This window comes from Labrus bergylta, chromosome 4 (assembly GCF_963930695.1).
Source record: "Labrus bergylta chromosome 4, fLabBer1.1, whole genome shotgun sequence".
Lineage (NCBI taxonomy): Eukaryota > Metazoa > Chordata > Actinopteri > Labriformes > Labridae > Labrus > Labrus bergylta.
Window position 1 is genome coordinate 13,860,609 of NC_089198.1, and position 13,982 is coordinate 13,874,590.

Genomic DNA, 13,982 nt, shown 5'->3' on the forward strand with positions numbered 1-13,982 from the left:
AGGTTAGATGAATCATGTTCTCATTCACATAGAAAGAAATCTGAATGTTTTTGACGTTCTCAAGCTTTTCATGAAACTATGAAAGAACAAACATTACAGAGAAAGTGATGTGTGGTTTTAGTTGTAAAGATTATAGAAGTGGTTTGGTTTGCGCAATCGCTAAGGATTTGCTAATGTACATTTGTCCTGAACGCTGTGCCGTCACAAGCCGTAAAACAAAAGCAGCTGTCGCAAATTCAGTCCAGCAGCAGCAGAGGTCACAACAAACCACTCAGGTACAGAGTTGTTTCTTTTACATCTCAATCTTTTGACGCTGTTTTTTTCTTTTTCTTTCATTGTGTGTTAATGAATAAGTTAATCACGTTTGTGAGGTGGACTCGGAGCTTCTTTAAACATCCTGGTTATCAAACCAGAGTACTTAGCTTAGCTAGCTTAATGCTAGCTTGTTTAACGCTGTCTGCGTAACGTTTCGGCCCAGTTTGTCCTCAATTTGATTATTTTAATAAATGTTTGATTGATTAAATACCCAGTGATCATTTATTTTAAGTAGTCGAGATAGTTTCCCAAGCAGTGACACAGTTTGAGTTCATACATGAAGCTGATACTGAAAACCAGCTCGACTCTCCTCAGCTTCACTTTGAATATGTTTCATTTAGAAAGATTTATTCAAAGTATTCAAATGTTCAATACATGTTAGTGTCCTAAAAGCCTTCAGCTGACATTTAACAACATTTTAAAGATACTTTGGACTCAAGCTGCTAACACAAACAAACAAACACTGAAACAAACAATGTTCCAATTAATTTAATGAAAACAATAAACAATAGTACTCTTCAGATTGTGTTGTTGTTGTTTAGAGTAACCATGGAGCACGTAGGTCTGTGTAATTTGGTTGTTGGACGTTATCAATATGAGGAGAAGTCATAATGAAGTCTGTGACATCAAGCAGAGGATCTGTGTAGTTTAGAAACAAAGAAATGTCTTCAAACATTTCCATTACAAACCTGACAGAGACTGAAAAGATGCTCCTGAGGTACCAAAAAAACAAACAGCAGAATGCAAAGAGTTTAAAGTGCGATCATGTTGAAGTAGAATCTAATAAATAGCAAAGAAGGGAGCTACAGAGTCAGCAGGATACATTTGTAGGTTTACATTTATTTTATTTAATAAATGTTACTAGTCACAGTTAATGTTTAGAAATCCAGCATGTGAAACTGTTCTTCACTTTATATCAGAGGAAAAGTGCTTGAGTTGGAGAATGTTTTTCAATTTGCTTGAACTTGCACGTTCATCTTGTTATAAGAAAGAGGCACAACATAAGGCTTGCATATATCTGAATATATTTGTTCAGCATGGGAGGTGACCACGGCCACAGCAAGGTGAACTTGCCTGACCTTAAGCAGTGGAAGTGGGAGGGAACACCGCTGGAGGTAACACAGCAGAGGCTGAAGGCCAGAGGCCTCAATGACCCATGGGCGCGGTCAGTATTCACACCTACATGATCCATTGCTTATATTTCATTTTATTCATTCTTACACCTGACGCTGCTCTCCGTCTTTTTCTCTCTGCAGTAACGAGGCGTGGAGATACCAAGGCGGCTTCGCTCGGGCTGTGACTTTGTCCGATGTGCTGCTGAGGGGTTTCAAGTGGGGCTTTGCTGCTTTTACTGTCGCTCTGGCTGTCGAGTACGCCCTCTTCCCACCAAAGAAGGGTGGCCACTAATCCTCATCCCCGGAGCACAATGCCGTCTATTAATATTCTGTATTTTTCGTTAAATAAATTTCCTTTTGATCACCTCACATCTTCCTTATTCTTCTTTTTAACCCTTAAATCACACCAGGCGGTACTCTACACTGTGATTACTTTATCTCCCTTATAAACCAAGAGTGTCGGTGCTGGGATGAATTTACAAATGCAGCACGGAGTTATTCCTGCTTCCTCTTCCTGCTCAGTTTACGGAAGCACAGTTGGAAGCATTTTACTGTCACCAGCACAAAAACCAGCACAACAGTAGCCAGAAATGCTATCACATCCAGGCAGTGGTACTGGATCCAGTTGAGGTCGTGGGCCGCAGCTCTGAGATGTTTAGCTCCTTTGTGCCGCATCACAAATTCAGTCCAGTATACCGAGAGGTCGATGGGGTCGATTGGTCGGTCTTTATGGAGTGCTGAGAGCTTCTTCACGTTCTCTTTATACCTGCACAGTGACAGATTGATGGCAAGAGTTTATGAACACTAAATTATTTTCTTAAATAATTAATCTTAACTGATTTTAAGTAACCGACACTTCTTAAGCGACCATCTTCCCCTCACCTGGTGTCATTGATGACCTCATTCAGCGCTTGGACAATGCGTTCTGTAGTGATACTAAACAGATCCACTATGACTCCCACTTCTCTGCTTGCCAACCTCCTCGCGTTGTCAGGCTGGTCCCCGGAAATCGGCATCATCACCATGGGAACAGCATGACACAGACCCTCAAAAAGGCCGTGTGAGCCGGCATGAGTGATGAAAGCCCGCGCTCCAGGATGAGCTAACAAAGCGACAAGTCAGAGGTCAGTTATGTGATTCGTCACCAGTCAGTTTTGAGTTTTGTGCTAAACATTTCAGGATAAACGCACCTAGAAGGTCATTCTGAGGCACCCACTGCATCAACTTGACATTTTCTGGGACATTGTCAGGAACCTTCCCCCCGTACCTCCATATGACCTGTTAAAAGATTTGTGATTAATGCTCTGATTGATATTTAAGAAATAAAATGTATATATATATATATATATATTCCTCTACCTTCTGTGGGATCTGTCTGAAGGCTTCAAGAAAAACGGAGCTAGTCTCTTCTGGCATATCTGGTATCATGCTGCCCAGAGTAAACACTACAAATCCATGTTCTCCTGACACCCAGGACTCCAAATCCTACACACACACACACACACACACACACACACACAGATTAGGGTCTGGTGACATTTATTTATTATCATTCAGTTAGACTTTCTTACTCATAAAAACAAGTGAGAGAAACAGAAAAATTAGTAAAAGAAATCTTCCCACTGAAAGGTTTTTCTACAAACGAATAAAAACTTACTTTAGGAAGAGGATTTCTAATGTCACAGTTCATCCCCCCAATCAGAACCATATTTGGCATGAGAGGGCGCGGAAACTCCAGTGTGAAGTCAAGCCTGTTAAAAAAAAAAATAGTAATGTCAATATGTATCCGAACATTAGAGAGAGAAACTTATATTCTTTCAGTTTGATACATTGGTGGAGCTCTGAGACTTATTGTAACTTGTTGAAAAGAAGGATGATATGTAAACTCTGAAGTTTTTTCTATCAGACATAAGTTAAAATAATGATATGTGTTACATTTTAAGGTTTTGTTTGTCGAAATGTTTATACTTTTTGAAACCATGTGTGTAGAAACATGATCAATAGTATCTATAGTCTCTCTCTCTCGCTCTCTCTTTATGTATGAGGTGTTTATTGAGTTATACCAGCGTTTTGTGTAGATTTCTTTAACTTGATATGTGCATATTGTTTTGTATTTGTTTTCTTTTGTGTGAGACGTTTAACCCTTTGCTCTGTTATGTTGTGGTGTGACTAAGACTAACTATTGTAAGGGTTGCCCAACAGAAGAAAAATGTTTTGTGAAAAAGGATGGACATGATAACCTGAAGCTTCAACCAACAACTTTGTCCTCAGTTTAATCCTGAATGTATTTAGTTGTGATTAACTTATAACTTCTCTGTGGTGTTCTTGTTAGAACTTGTTAATATGTGCTGAGATAAACATCCGCTCCTACTCTTGATAGATATGTGCTGCTCCCACAAATAATCACTATAAACCCTGTTTTGTTAAAGTCTAAGAACCACAGAAAATTAAAATATGGTTAAAAAAGCATTTCCTGGTTCATCTGTAATTTGATTTATTTTGTGTTTAAAGGCTAAGCAGCTTTAATATTACTTATCAGGGTATCTCTGTTGTCAGCCCTTATTTAAAGTTTGAACACTGGAGAGCAGCACTGAGCAGGTCAGGTAAGCTTTCTGAGCCAGCTGTCACCTGCTGAGTGAGGCGAGAGGCTGAGAGGCTGAGACACTGGCAGGCTAAATTCAATGAAAGGAAGACAGCAGAGATACCTTTGGTAAGTGTGTTGTGTTCTTTGTTAATTATCTGTTTAGAATGTTTGAATGTTTACATCACGCCTACTTAGTTTAGGCTGTTCTGGTTTTATAGTGTAGTGTTCACATGAAACAATTACATTAGAAGGGTAAATGATCATTAATATTGAACACATTTAACTTGTTTGTTTAAATTGTAAACAAAAGATAAATAACTGAATAAATACTAAAATTCAGATTAATTTAATTGTTAGATTAACCTAAATTCTGATTTGTTTCATTTGGTGTTAAAATGTGAAAAAAGGAAAGTAAGGATGCTAAAAGATGTTTAATCAATTAAAATTTGAGACTGATTTGATTTTGCATGTGTATGTTCTTAAGACACTTTTGTTGATTAACATTTTTATGTCTTTTGTGTTTGAAGGTTTACAACCCGATAAGCTCCTGAAGGATGTTTAAAGATGTGACAATCAATACATTGGAAAACTATCTAAAGAAAGAAGAGTTGTAAAGCGTGTCCTCTGTGATCTTCAAGCCCTGACAGGGAAGCATTGAATTATGAAAACACCCACAATGACTTGACAAACCCTTTGTACATGTTACCTGAGCAGCCAGATAGCAGATTCAGTAAGCACCTCAGCCACGCCCACCTTCTCTCCCAGGAACTGATAGGCCATGTTGTCAAACTGCCAGTACATCAATCTGCAGAGCAACGGCTCCATTAAAGCCAACTGTAGGTCAGAGGTTTCACAACAATAAAGTGCAAATTAAACAAGGTGAGAGGTAAGAGTTGAATTTCATAGTGTAAGTTACTGATTGAATAGTGTCATGCATAATCTTTAAGTGCTTGCCAGAGTGTTGATACTTCTCTCCATGAAGTTCATTTTATCTGTGTATCCTGAGAAGAAGCGGGGCACGTATGAGGGCGGGGAGGGGCAGGCTGCAGACTTTATATCCAGGGAACACGGAATACCCCTCAGCACATTAATAAAGGGGAGACCTGAGGAGGATTGAATGCAGAAGAGTGACAAAATGTGCAGATTTATAAAAGGAAACAACACATAATACCCAGGTGTGGCTGAACTCACCTAGTTTTCGAGCAATTAAGGCTCCTGTGGGCACCATGGGGTCTGTTATGACGGCGTCAAAATCCTGCAGAGTGAACAGGTGAAAAATAGGGTTCATGTTTAATAGTGTGCAATAATAAAACACCGTCATGTGTCCAGCATCCAAACGTTAAATCTTAATCTAGCAATAATTAAAGCAGTATTGGATAATAGTAGTTGGATAAAATTCAAGACCAAAAGCAGCAGCAGTTAAAGTTGTCACTTCAAGGTGTTACTAGTAGAAAAGTCAAAGCTGACAGAGAAAATAGAGGGGAGCTAAATCTCTACCACAAAATGTAATCTTACACAAACAAGAGTCCTCACTCACTTGGACTACTGTTCAGCAGTGTGATCAAGTGTGTCAAATACAGAATTAAAGAGCGGCAAGACTCGCTCTAAAGTGTAAGCTATCTATTCAAAAGTACACTCAGTTTACTGCACATTGCACATATTGCACAGTTTGCTTTTTCTTAATATTTTATTTTATTTACCATTTTGTTTTGTACCTTTTGCACAATTTAGAATTTATTACTGTAAATATTATTCATCTTATTTTACCTTATTTTGGTTGTATTGCACCACGGGACGGAGACGAACGCAATTTCGATTCCACTGTATGTCTGGCATATTTTGAAATTGACAATAAAGTTGACTTTGACTTTAACTGAAGAGCTAAACAGCATCAAAATGTACATAGCTTTAGGATTGGTAAGTTCTGTAATAACCTATCTGTACATGCAGTTACATGATTACATATTGTATTATCATGTTTATTTCAGCATCCTTTGCACTCCTCACCACTGCTTAAGGGTCCTATGTTGACTTGATTTCAAATATTTGGTCGTGGAGAGCTAAATTAACCAGAGTCATATGTGCAGCTATACCAATAAAACTGCTTCTGATTGTGATTTTGATTCTGACGTCAGGGTGGTCAGTGTTGAAACAAAGGACTACCATTTCTCTGATGTGATTTTTTTTATTCTTCAGAAATATTTAATCACATCAAATTCCAACTGCCCTGTCAACGACTATCCTACTATAATAATGGACATAATTTCAGACATTACCAGTTCAAAGCTCCTGTGAGGGTATTTCTCTTTGTGTTGTTTTTTACGCCTCCTGTGCACAAAGCATTACACCTGACCTGTATGCTCATTTTGTTATGTTCAAGTATAAGTGGTGTTTTTAACAAAACTGCTCATCCTGCTTAATATTAACAGTCAACTGTATCACACGTTGCGAATCTTTGCCATGGAAAATGTTCAAGAAGGCATGCTGTTAATCACCTGTGTGAACCCTACCCTTTGACACTGCTTCCAGTTATTAACAACAGCAATAAAGACCTCATTCATCTTTTTCTGATTGACCATTTGGCTTCTGGAGGCCATACAGAGACATCAGTATTAAGGGAGTTGTGCACAGAGAATCAAGAGAAGCTTGAACCAGGCACCCAAAAACGCAGTGAACGGTGCAAGTATTGAATCTGAAAATACTTCACGCCTGTTTCTGGAGTCAAACCTGAGTATTTGTACTCACCTGCTGTGCCAGATGTGAGATGAGAGTATCATTTAATAGCAGGCTCTCTGCAATCGTGTGGATGAATCCTACTATTCTCTTGATTTGTGAGAATTGTTTTTTTGCCCGCTGTAGAAAGGACCCATCAGCTTTTTCCATCATGTGCTTGTTCGTCACCAAGAACTGATCGATGAATTCCTGGTCGTAAGGAATAGGGAAGGTAACAGTGTCATAGTGCTTCCCTGGGCCCATTCGCATGCTGGCCTCTGGTATCACCACGGTGACCTGGTGCCCACGGCGACCCAATTCTTGGGACAGGGCCTTTACAGACAGCCAGTGACTCCCATCCATGGGTATCACGAGCAGTTTGCCCCGGAAAGGTGCAGTGGCCGCGTCACCTGCAGGGCTGGAGGTCACAGCTTCAGTCTCTCCTGTGTCTACAAGTTTGGACTTTTCTGCTACGGTCTCCAGCTTCTTATTTGCAGCGCAGTTCGCCTGCATGTCCATGTTTAGCAGCAGGAACACACACACAGCTTTCCACATTGTTTACGTTCCTTTCTGTCTAAAGCTCAGTGAAAATGCATCCAACACGGACAAGAAGGAGTGTCAGAATGAGAAGGAAGAAATATCTGTCCTTTGAATGCTCCTGTAAACCACTCCTTTGTCTGCAGCGTTGAAATACCTTTGTGAATTACCATGATTGTGCGTGTGTGTGTGTGTGTGTGTGTGTGTGTGTGTGTGTGTGTGTGTGTGTGTGTGTGTGTGTGTGTGTGTGTTCAAAGTCCTCACTAAACAAGTAGGCAAGTTTGAGCCAGTCAAGCCGCCCTAATCAACGGAGACCGACTTTAGGGACCATCAACAAATTACTGTTTCATAGTGGCAAAATCACTATTTTAATAATTTTTCTTAAATAACTTCCATGTTTTATGACCGACTGTCCTCAAATTAGAAGGGTAAATGGTCATTAATATTGAACACATTTTACTTGTTTGTTTAAATTGTAAACAAAAGATAAATAACTAAATAAATACTCAATTTCAGATTAATTTAATTGTTAGATTAATTTAAAATGAATAATCACTTAGAGGAATGAGACACACCACATTAACTTATGTGTTTTAACTATTTTCTATCAATATTTTGAACTAATAATTAATAATAGTTTTTTCAATATCTTCCAAAGCCTTGTGACCTATGGTCCTAAAAATTAGCCTTAGATATTTTTTATCACTTCAAGAAATGAAACACACCTCCTATTACTTATTTGTTTGTTTTTTTCATAATGTTTATTACTAACAATTAAACTTTTTTTTTTTACAATCTCTCCTGTCATATGACCATAATTCCCTCAAATCAATCCTGACACAGAAATATACCACACATCTCATTGATAATTATCACAGTGCTTCTTCATTTTATCTTCCATGAAGGACATATTCTTTTCTTACTGGATAAGCAAACACATTCACATTTTTCATGTGAAACCATGCGAACCAATTCCCCAATTCAGGCACAGTTATACAGGCTATAGTTTTCTTATCCTTTTTAGGTTTAATTTTATTCCAATATTTTCTTTTAATCACAATTCTGAATATTTTTGGCCCTGCAGCAGTTTTTCTGAATCCACTGTTGTCACAGTGATAATCTTCTTTGTTGACAACAATCGTCCCGGTATTTTCTTTATTTTATTTTGAGGAATTAATTTAGCTGTTACTCTTTTCCCAGATTTCTGTCATGGCTCTCTTACTCTGGCTCCCTCCTGATTGAGGTTCATTCCTTTCACCTGCTCAAACCTGCACACCAGCTCTCCATCTCCTCATCAACTCAGCAGTATATATACCCCGGCTCTCCGTTCATTTATCACCAGATTGTTGTGTCAACTACTGTGGTAGACTAAGGCTCAGGATAATTAAGATTTTGAAAGTTTTTTTTAAAATAAGCTTTTGTGCTTGTTTTGGTTTTTGAGTCTCATCCTGTTTTTTCCTTCGCTTCAGGATCACCATTCACCCTCCTGCCTTCCTGCTCAGCCATCTGCCTCAACCTGCTCTCTGGACTCAAAACTGCTCAGCCACAGTCACACCCCTACTCTGGTCTGGTCAGCCTTCATCCCCTTCACTCTGCTAACCTCGGGAATCTTCAACCCATCTTCATCTCCATTTGCCGCAATAAACCTCATTACCAATCAACCCCTCTGTGTTAATGTGTCCTATCTGGGTCCTAAATTCACTGGTTGTAACAATTTCCTTTTATTTTTTCCAACGTCTTTCACACAGTCCTGTATATCTGTCACTGTCATTTTGGTTTATTTTGTTTTCCTCTTCAATGAACTGATGGCTGGTCAGCTCATCCTTTCCCTCATTATCTACCATTCTTTTCCTTAGCATGTCTGCCAGTTTGTTGCTTTACCTCTCTCCTTGTCTGTTTTTTAATCTTTGCTGATTCAGTGTCATCCAAGGGGGTTTGCTCTTCTTTGTCTTTCTTTTCTTTTGTGATTTGTCTGTCCTTCTATTTTGTTCTCCTCTTCACTGAGGATGACTTGCCACTGCCCACAAAACGTCAACTAAAAATGGTATAACTGATCTGTTTGGACTGTGTGAGAAAGTCCAAATAGCCACAAGTTTACATGTATTTTATTTAAATCTACCATTCAGACTGTGACCTCAGGCGATTTGAAAACATGAGTCAAAACTGTAAAATCCTCAAATTCACTTGTGTTCATGTGTATGGGGTACGTTACTGCCAAACCAATGCCAACCCTGGGACTGAACCATGTCATTTCATTTTTGTTTGTTTTGAGTGAGGGGACAGTCAGACAATTCTTCGGATGCATTTGTTCGTGTATGTGAGCAACAAGGAGTTCAGTACCACGATTTACACATGTTTTGCCGAAACCATAATTTTTAGCAGCTATTCATTTAAAAAGATAAAACCACAAATACAAGATTGAAGATTTTTATTTGTCACATGCTCATACAGATGCACAGTGAAATGTAAAGACTGTTCCGCAAGGCCAAGCAATAAACACTTAAAATAACTATTACACATATGTAGGCCTACATCTGGTCTATTAACAATTTAATATTAATTAAAAAAAAGATAAAACCACTAATATTTGACAAAATGTGGTGTGTATCATTCCTCAAAGTGATTATTAATTTAAAATATTGATTTGAGGACAGACGGCCATAAAACATGGTGGTTATTTAAGAAAAATGATTAAAATAGTGATATTGCCCTTATTAAACAGTAATTTGTTGATGGTCCCTAAAGTCGGTCCCTACTTTAGTCCCTAAAGTTGGTTAGTGCGAGAGCAGGGAGAGCAGGTTACCATATAATCTGTCGTGGAGACGAGTGAGAGGTTTACGGAGCTGGCTCCAGCGTAAATGTCTGTATCCAACTTAAAACCAACTTCACCGCAGTGCTGCACTGACAGCAACCAAAGTCCTCAATGAAGGTTGTCATGGGGACAAATCATAAAAGAAAGCACGCGTTCACAGCTGATACTGCACCTGAGGGACTAGAGGAGAGTTCAGTGGCTGAAACGACGGGAAGTGTAGAGTGTGGGAATATCTGGAGCAACTTTTCAAGGATGATAGACTACCTACACAGAGAGAGACAATACAATGTTGTGGCATGTCTGACAATTAAAGCTCCTGTGATGTGCTTTTAGCTGCTTATGAAATAGACCATAATTATAATTAATTCCTCTATATGACCTAAATAAAGAAATGAAACTATCAGCGACAACAATGATTATTCAGCCTGGCTTTAGTATCTAACCTATTCTATTTCCTGTTTTTCTCCTAAAATTCACCAGGAGAAACAGGTGAGACTGTACAGGAGCCTTTCTCGAGGCTTAGAGGTGATATCTTTCAAATGGCTAAGTGTCTTCTTAAAAGGAGAAATAAGACAAGACACGCAAAAAGAAATAGGCTTCCTCTGTAAACCACAAACTCAAGCCTTCAAAATAAAATTAATCAGCCGCTAAAATCAAGGACATCAGGAGCTTTACATTGTATATTTACATTGTACATTTATTCCTGACAATACGTAGTTATTTGGAAGTCCTTTTAAATTCATCGTGATATAGCCTTTAACGTTTGAGTGACAGTCTGACAGTCAGAATCAGACTCAGATTTATTGGCCAGGTATGCTTACACACATAAGGAATTTAACTTCTGAGAACTGTGCTCTAATACGTACAGGTACAACATTAACTATCAACAATAAACATAATAAGAAAGACTAATATTTACTTGATTAAATATGAAACAGTGCAGTGGTGAATAGTGCAAAAGATGCAGAAGTAACATGTTAATAAGAAAAATGACAAATGGGTCAATTAAGATGTAAATTACAGTATTTACATAAATAAGTGTGCGTATATTGATCATTTAGATTTAATAATATATGTATACATATATGTATATTCACTGATGGTTTGGTTTAGGTTTGGAGTGAAGGGGGGCTTCTCCTGAAGTCCTTGGTCATCTCCACAGTCTTGAGCGGGTTCAGCTCCAGATGGTCCTGACTGCACCAGAGAGCCAGCTGTTCCACCTCCCGTCTGTAAGCAGACTCGTCTCCGTCCTCGATGAGACCGATGACGGTGGTGTCGTCTGCAGATTTCAGGAGTTTCACAGAAGGGTCCCCTGAGGTGCAGCCATTTGTGTAAAGGGAGAAGAGCAGTGGGGAGAGAACACACCCCTGGGAGGCGCCAGTGCTGATTGTCCGGGTGCTGGATGTAGTGCTCCCCAGTCTCACCTGTTGTCTCCTGTCAATCAGGAAGTTGATAATCCACTGACAGGTGGAGGCCAGCACTGGGAGCTGGGTGAGTTTCTGGTGCAGGATGTCCGGGATGATGGTGTTGAAAGCCGAGCTGAAGTCCACAAACAGGATCCTAGCAGAGGTCCCAGGGAGTCGAGGTGATGCAGGATGTAGTTTAGCCTCTTCCTCAGAAAGTTAAGAGAACTCCGTCAGCTCGACATTTTATCTTCACCTTTTTGTCATTGCTCTGTCAAAAAGTCCAATTTATGAGACGCAAGTATGGCTAATGTTTTCAATAACTTTATTAATAATGCTCATTCATATCGGGAAACCTGTTGAATGATAGTTTGTTTGTTGTTTTTGACAAATATAAACCATCATTGTTGTTTGCTAACGTAGCAAGGTAGTACATATCGGTAACAATAATGTTGCATTTACACTGCAAGATAAATGTTATTAAATTTGATTATTGAGCAGGACTGGGATTAATGTCTGTGTTTTGTATTTCTCTTCTGCTGACAGTGACAGATAATCCTATTTGTTTGACTCTTTCACGGTTTTTTTAATTCATATAAAGTTTGAAACGTTTCCTTCAATCATTATCTTAGTTTATTATCTTATTATCTTAGTTCATACATTCTCATTGTGAATGTAATATAGTTTATTTTAAGTCGGCATTGTTCATTTTCATATCAGACTATATTTGTATAGAACTTTTCATAAAACATAAAGGTATTTGTTCATGTTTGGGGGTATTTTTGAATTAATATCAGGGTACATGACTATTTTAAAGCCTGCATGTTAGATTGGTTTGAATTAAAAATATTTTATTTTAATTATTAGGTGTCAGAGAAGTATCGTATTCTCCTATGTATGTAAGAATCTATCAATCTATCTGTCTAGTGTGAAATATCCAGTGTTGTTTTTTCGTCATTAGAAATGCAGGAAACACGACTAACACTGTTCATATTACAGGATGATTACACTTCATTGTGTGGTTGTTTAATATGAATATTATTGTTTTTTTATGTACACAGAAGACGAAGTCAACTTATTTATGATTTGTTAGAACAAACAACTCTTTACATTACCAAAATCATATTTTTATCTTCAGCTGAAATACTTATTAAGTAAATATGGTGTTAATGATCACCTTGTATGAAACCACATTAACAGACACATGCTTTATTTTTCAGACTTTCCAAGCCTGCTCTGGTCCCATAAACACAGGAGGTCTGATATGACCGGACAGTCAGCCTCACAGTCAAACCGGACAGGCGGCCACACAGCCAGCCTTACAGTCAGCAGGACAGGCGGCCACACAGCCAGGCGGCCACACAGCCAGCCTCACAGTCAAACCGGACAGGCGGCCACACAGCCAGGCGGCCATACAGCCAGCCTCACAGTCAGCAGGACAGGCGGCCACACAGCCAGCCTCACAGTCAAACCGGACAGGCGGCCACACAGCCAGGCGGCCATACAGCCAGCCTCACAGTCAGCAGGACAGGCGGCCACACAGCCAACAGGACAGGCGGCCACACAGCCAGCCTCACAGTCAAACCGGACAGGCGGCCACACAGCCAGCCTCACAGTCAAACCGGACAGGCGGCCACACAGCCAGCCTTACAGTCAGCAGGACAGGCGGCCACACAGCCAGGCGGCCATACAGCCAGCCTCACAGTCAGCAGGACAGGCGGCCACACAGCCAGGCGGCCACACAGCCAGCCTCACAGTCAGCAGGACAGGCGGCCACACAGCCAACAGGACAGGCGGCCACACAGTCAGCATACCTGCCACAAATCTTCCTCAAACTGTTTCCCACCCTCCAGCTATGACTACCCCTCAGGATGAGTCAATAAGCCATACATTTTGGCTATGGCTATTTTGGCGGCTGTAGCTCAGTTGTTAGAGTTGTTGCCTCTCAACCGGAAGGTCGAGGGTTCAGTTCCCAGCTGAGCAATATATCCGATGTGTCCTTGGGCAAGACACTTAACCCCGCATTGCTCCCGCTGCTTCAGTGGTGGTGTATGAATGGATTAGTGTTGTACTTACTCTCTGATGTACGTCGCTTTGGATTAAAGCGCCTGCTAAGTGAATTGTAACTATTGTAATTGTAACATTTTCCTTGCTCATGTCTCCTTTCTCAGCCATTATGCTTTCCTGTTTGAAAGTAATTTGTTTTCTGAGGGTAGGTGACGGCTAGCTTGGGCTTTATATCATTGGTCAAATGCTGTGAATGCATGCTACAATTATTAAGGAGCCCACCTCAACAATCAGCATGTAAAGTGTGACTGTGTGCCATGTGAAAAAGAATAATTGTTATTGTTATATGTCAGACTGCCTTTAGCGAGGTGTTTATAGCACATGTTTATAATGTGGTCACAGTGAGAATGTTAGTGTCAACTTTCTCTGCTTCCTCACAAAGTTTAGTTTTTATCACTGTGTCTGATAAAATATCTAGAAGGTATTTCTCTTACTGT

General features: G+C 39.6%; 2 protein-coding genes across 2 annotated transcripts; one reads left to right on the plus strand and one right to left on the minus strand.

Annotated features, from left to right (window-relative positions):
• Positions 1–789: 789 nt before the first annotated feature.
• LOC109995700 (UDP-glucuronosyltransferase 1A1) lies at positions 790–7,448 on the minus strand. Its single transcript, XM_020649512.2, has 9 exons — positions 6,760–7,448; positions 5,206–5,269; positions 4,969–5,117; positions 4,721–4,848; positions 3,088–3,181; positions 2,790–2,915; positions 2,621–2,708; positions 2,313–2,532; positions 790–2,196 (listed from the first exon to the last, which is right to left on the minus strand). Exons 1-9 carry the CDS (start codon positions 7,279–7,281, stop codon positions 1,926–1,928), a joined length of 1,662 nt encoding a protein of 553 aa, XP_020505168.2. The 5' UTR covers positions 7,282–7,448; the 3' UTR covers positions 790–1,925.
• Positions 1,352–1,799, plus strand: ndufb3 (NADH:ubiquinone oxidoreductase subunit B3). The gene is made up of 2 exons (XM_065953794.1): positions 1,352–1,480; positions 1,572–1,799. The coding sequence occupies exons 1-2, from the start codon at positions 1,353–1,355 to the stop codon at positions 1,720–1,722; spliced, it is 279 nt and encodes a 92-aa protein (XP_065809866.1). The 5' UTR covers position 1,352; the 3' UTR covers positions 1,723–1,799.
• Positions 7,449–13,982: the final 6,534 nt, after the last annotated feature.

Excerpts from the sequence above, each read along its gene's own strand:
- ndufb3 (XM_065953794.1), top strand. The coding sequence starts at position 1,353 with ATGGGAGGTGACCACGGCCACAGCAAGGTGAACTTGCCTGACCTTAAG. Across the intron at positions 1,481-1,571 it reads CTCAATGACCCATGGGCGCG|TAACGAGGCGTGGAGATACC; the intron begins GTCAGTATTCAC and ends TTCTCTCTGCAG.
- LOC109995700 (XM_020649512.2), bottom strand. The coding sequence starts at position 7,281 with ATGTGGAAAGCTGTGTGTGTGTTCCTGCTGCTAAACATGGACATGCAG. Across the intron at positions 4,849-4,968 it reads AGAGAAGTATCAACACTCTG|TTGGCTTTAATGGAGCCGTT; the intron begins GCAAGCACTTAA and ends TCTGACCTACAG. Across the intron at positions 3,182-4,720 it reads TCTGCTATCTGGCTGCTCAG|GCTTGACTTCACACTGGAGT; the intron begins GTAACATGTACA and ends TTTTTTTAACAG.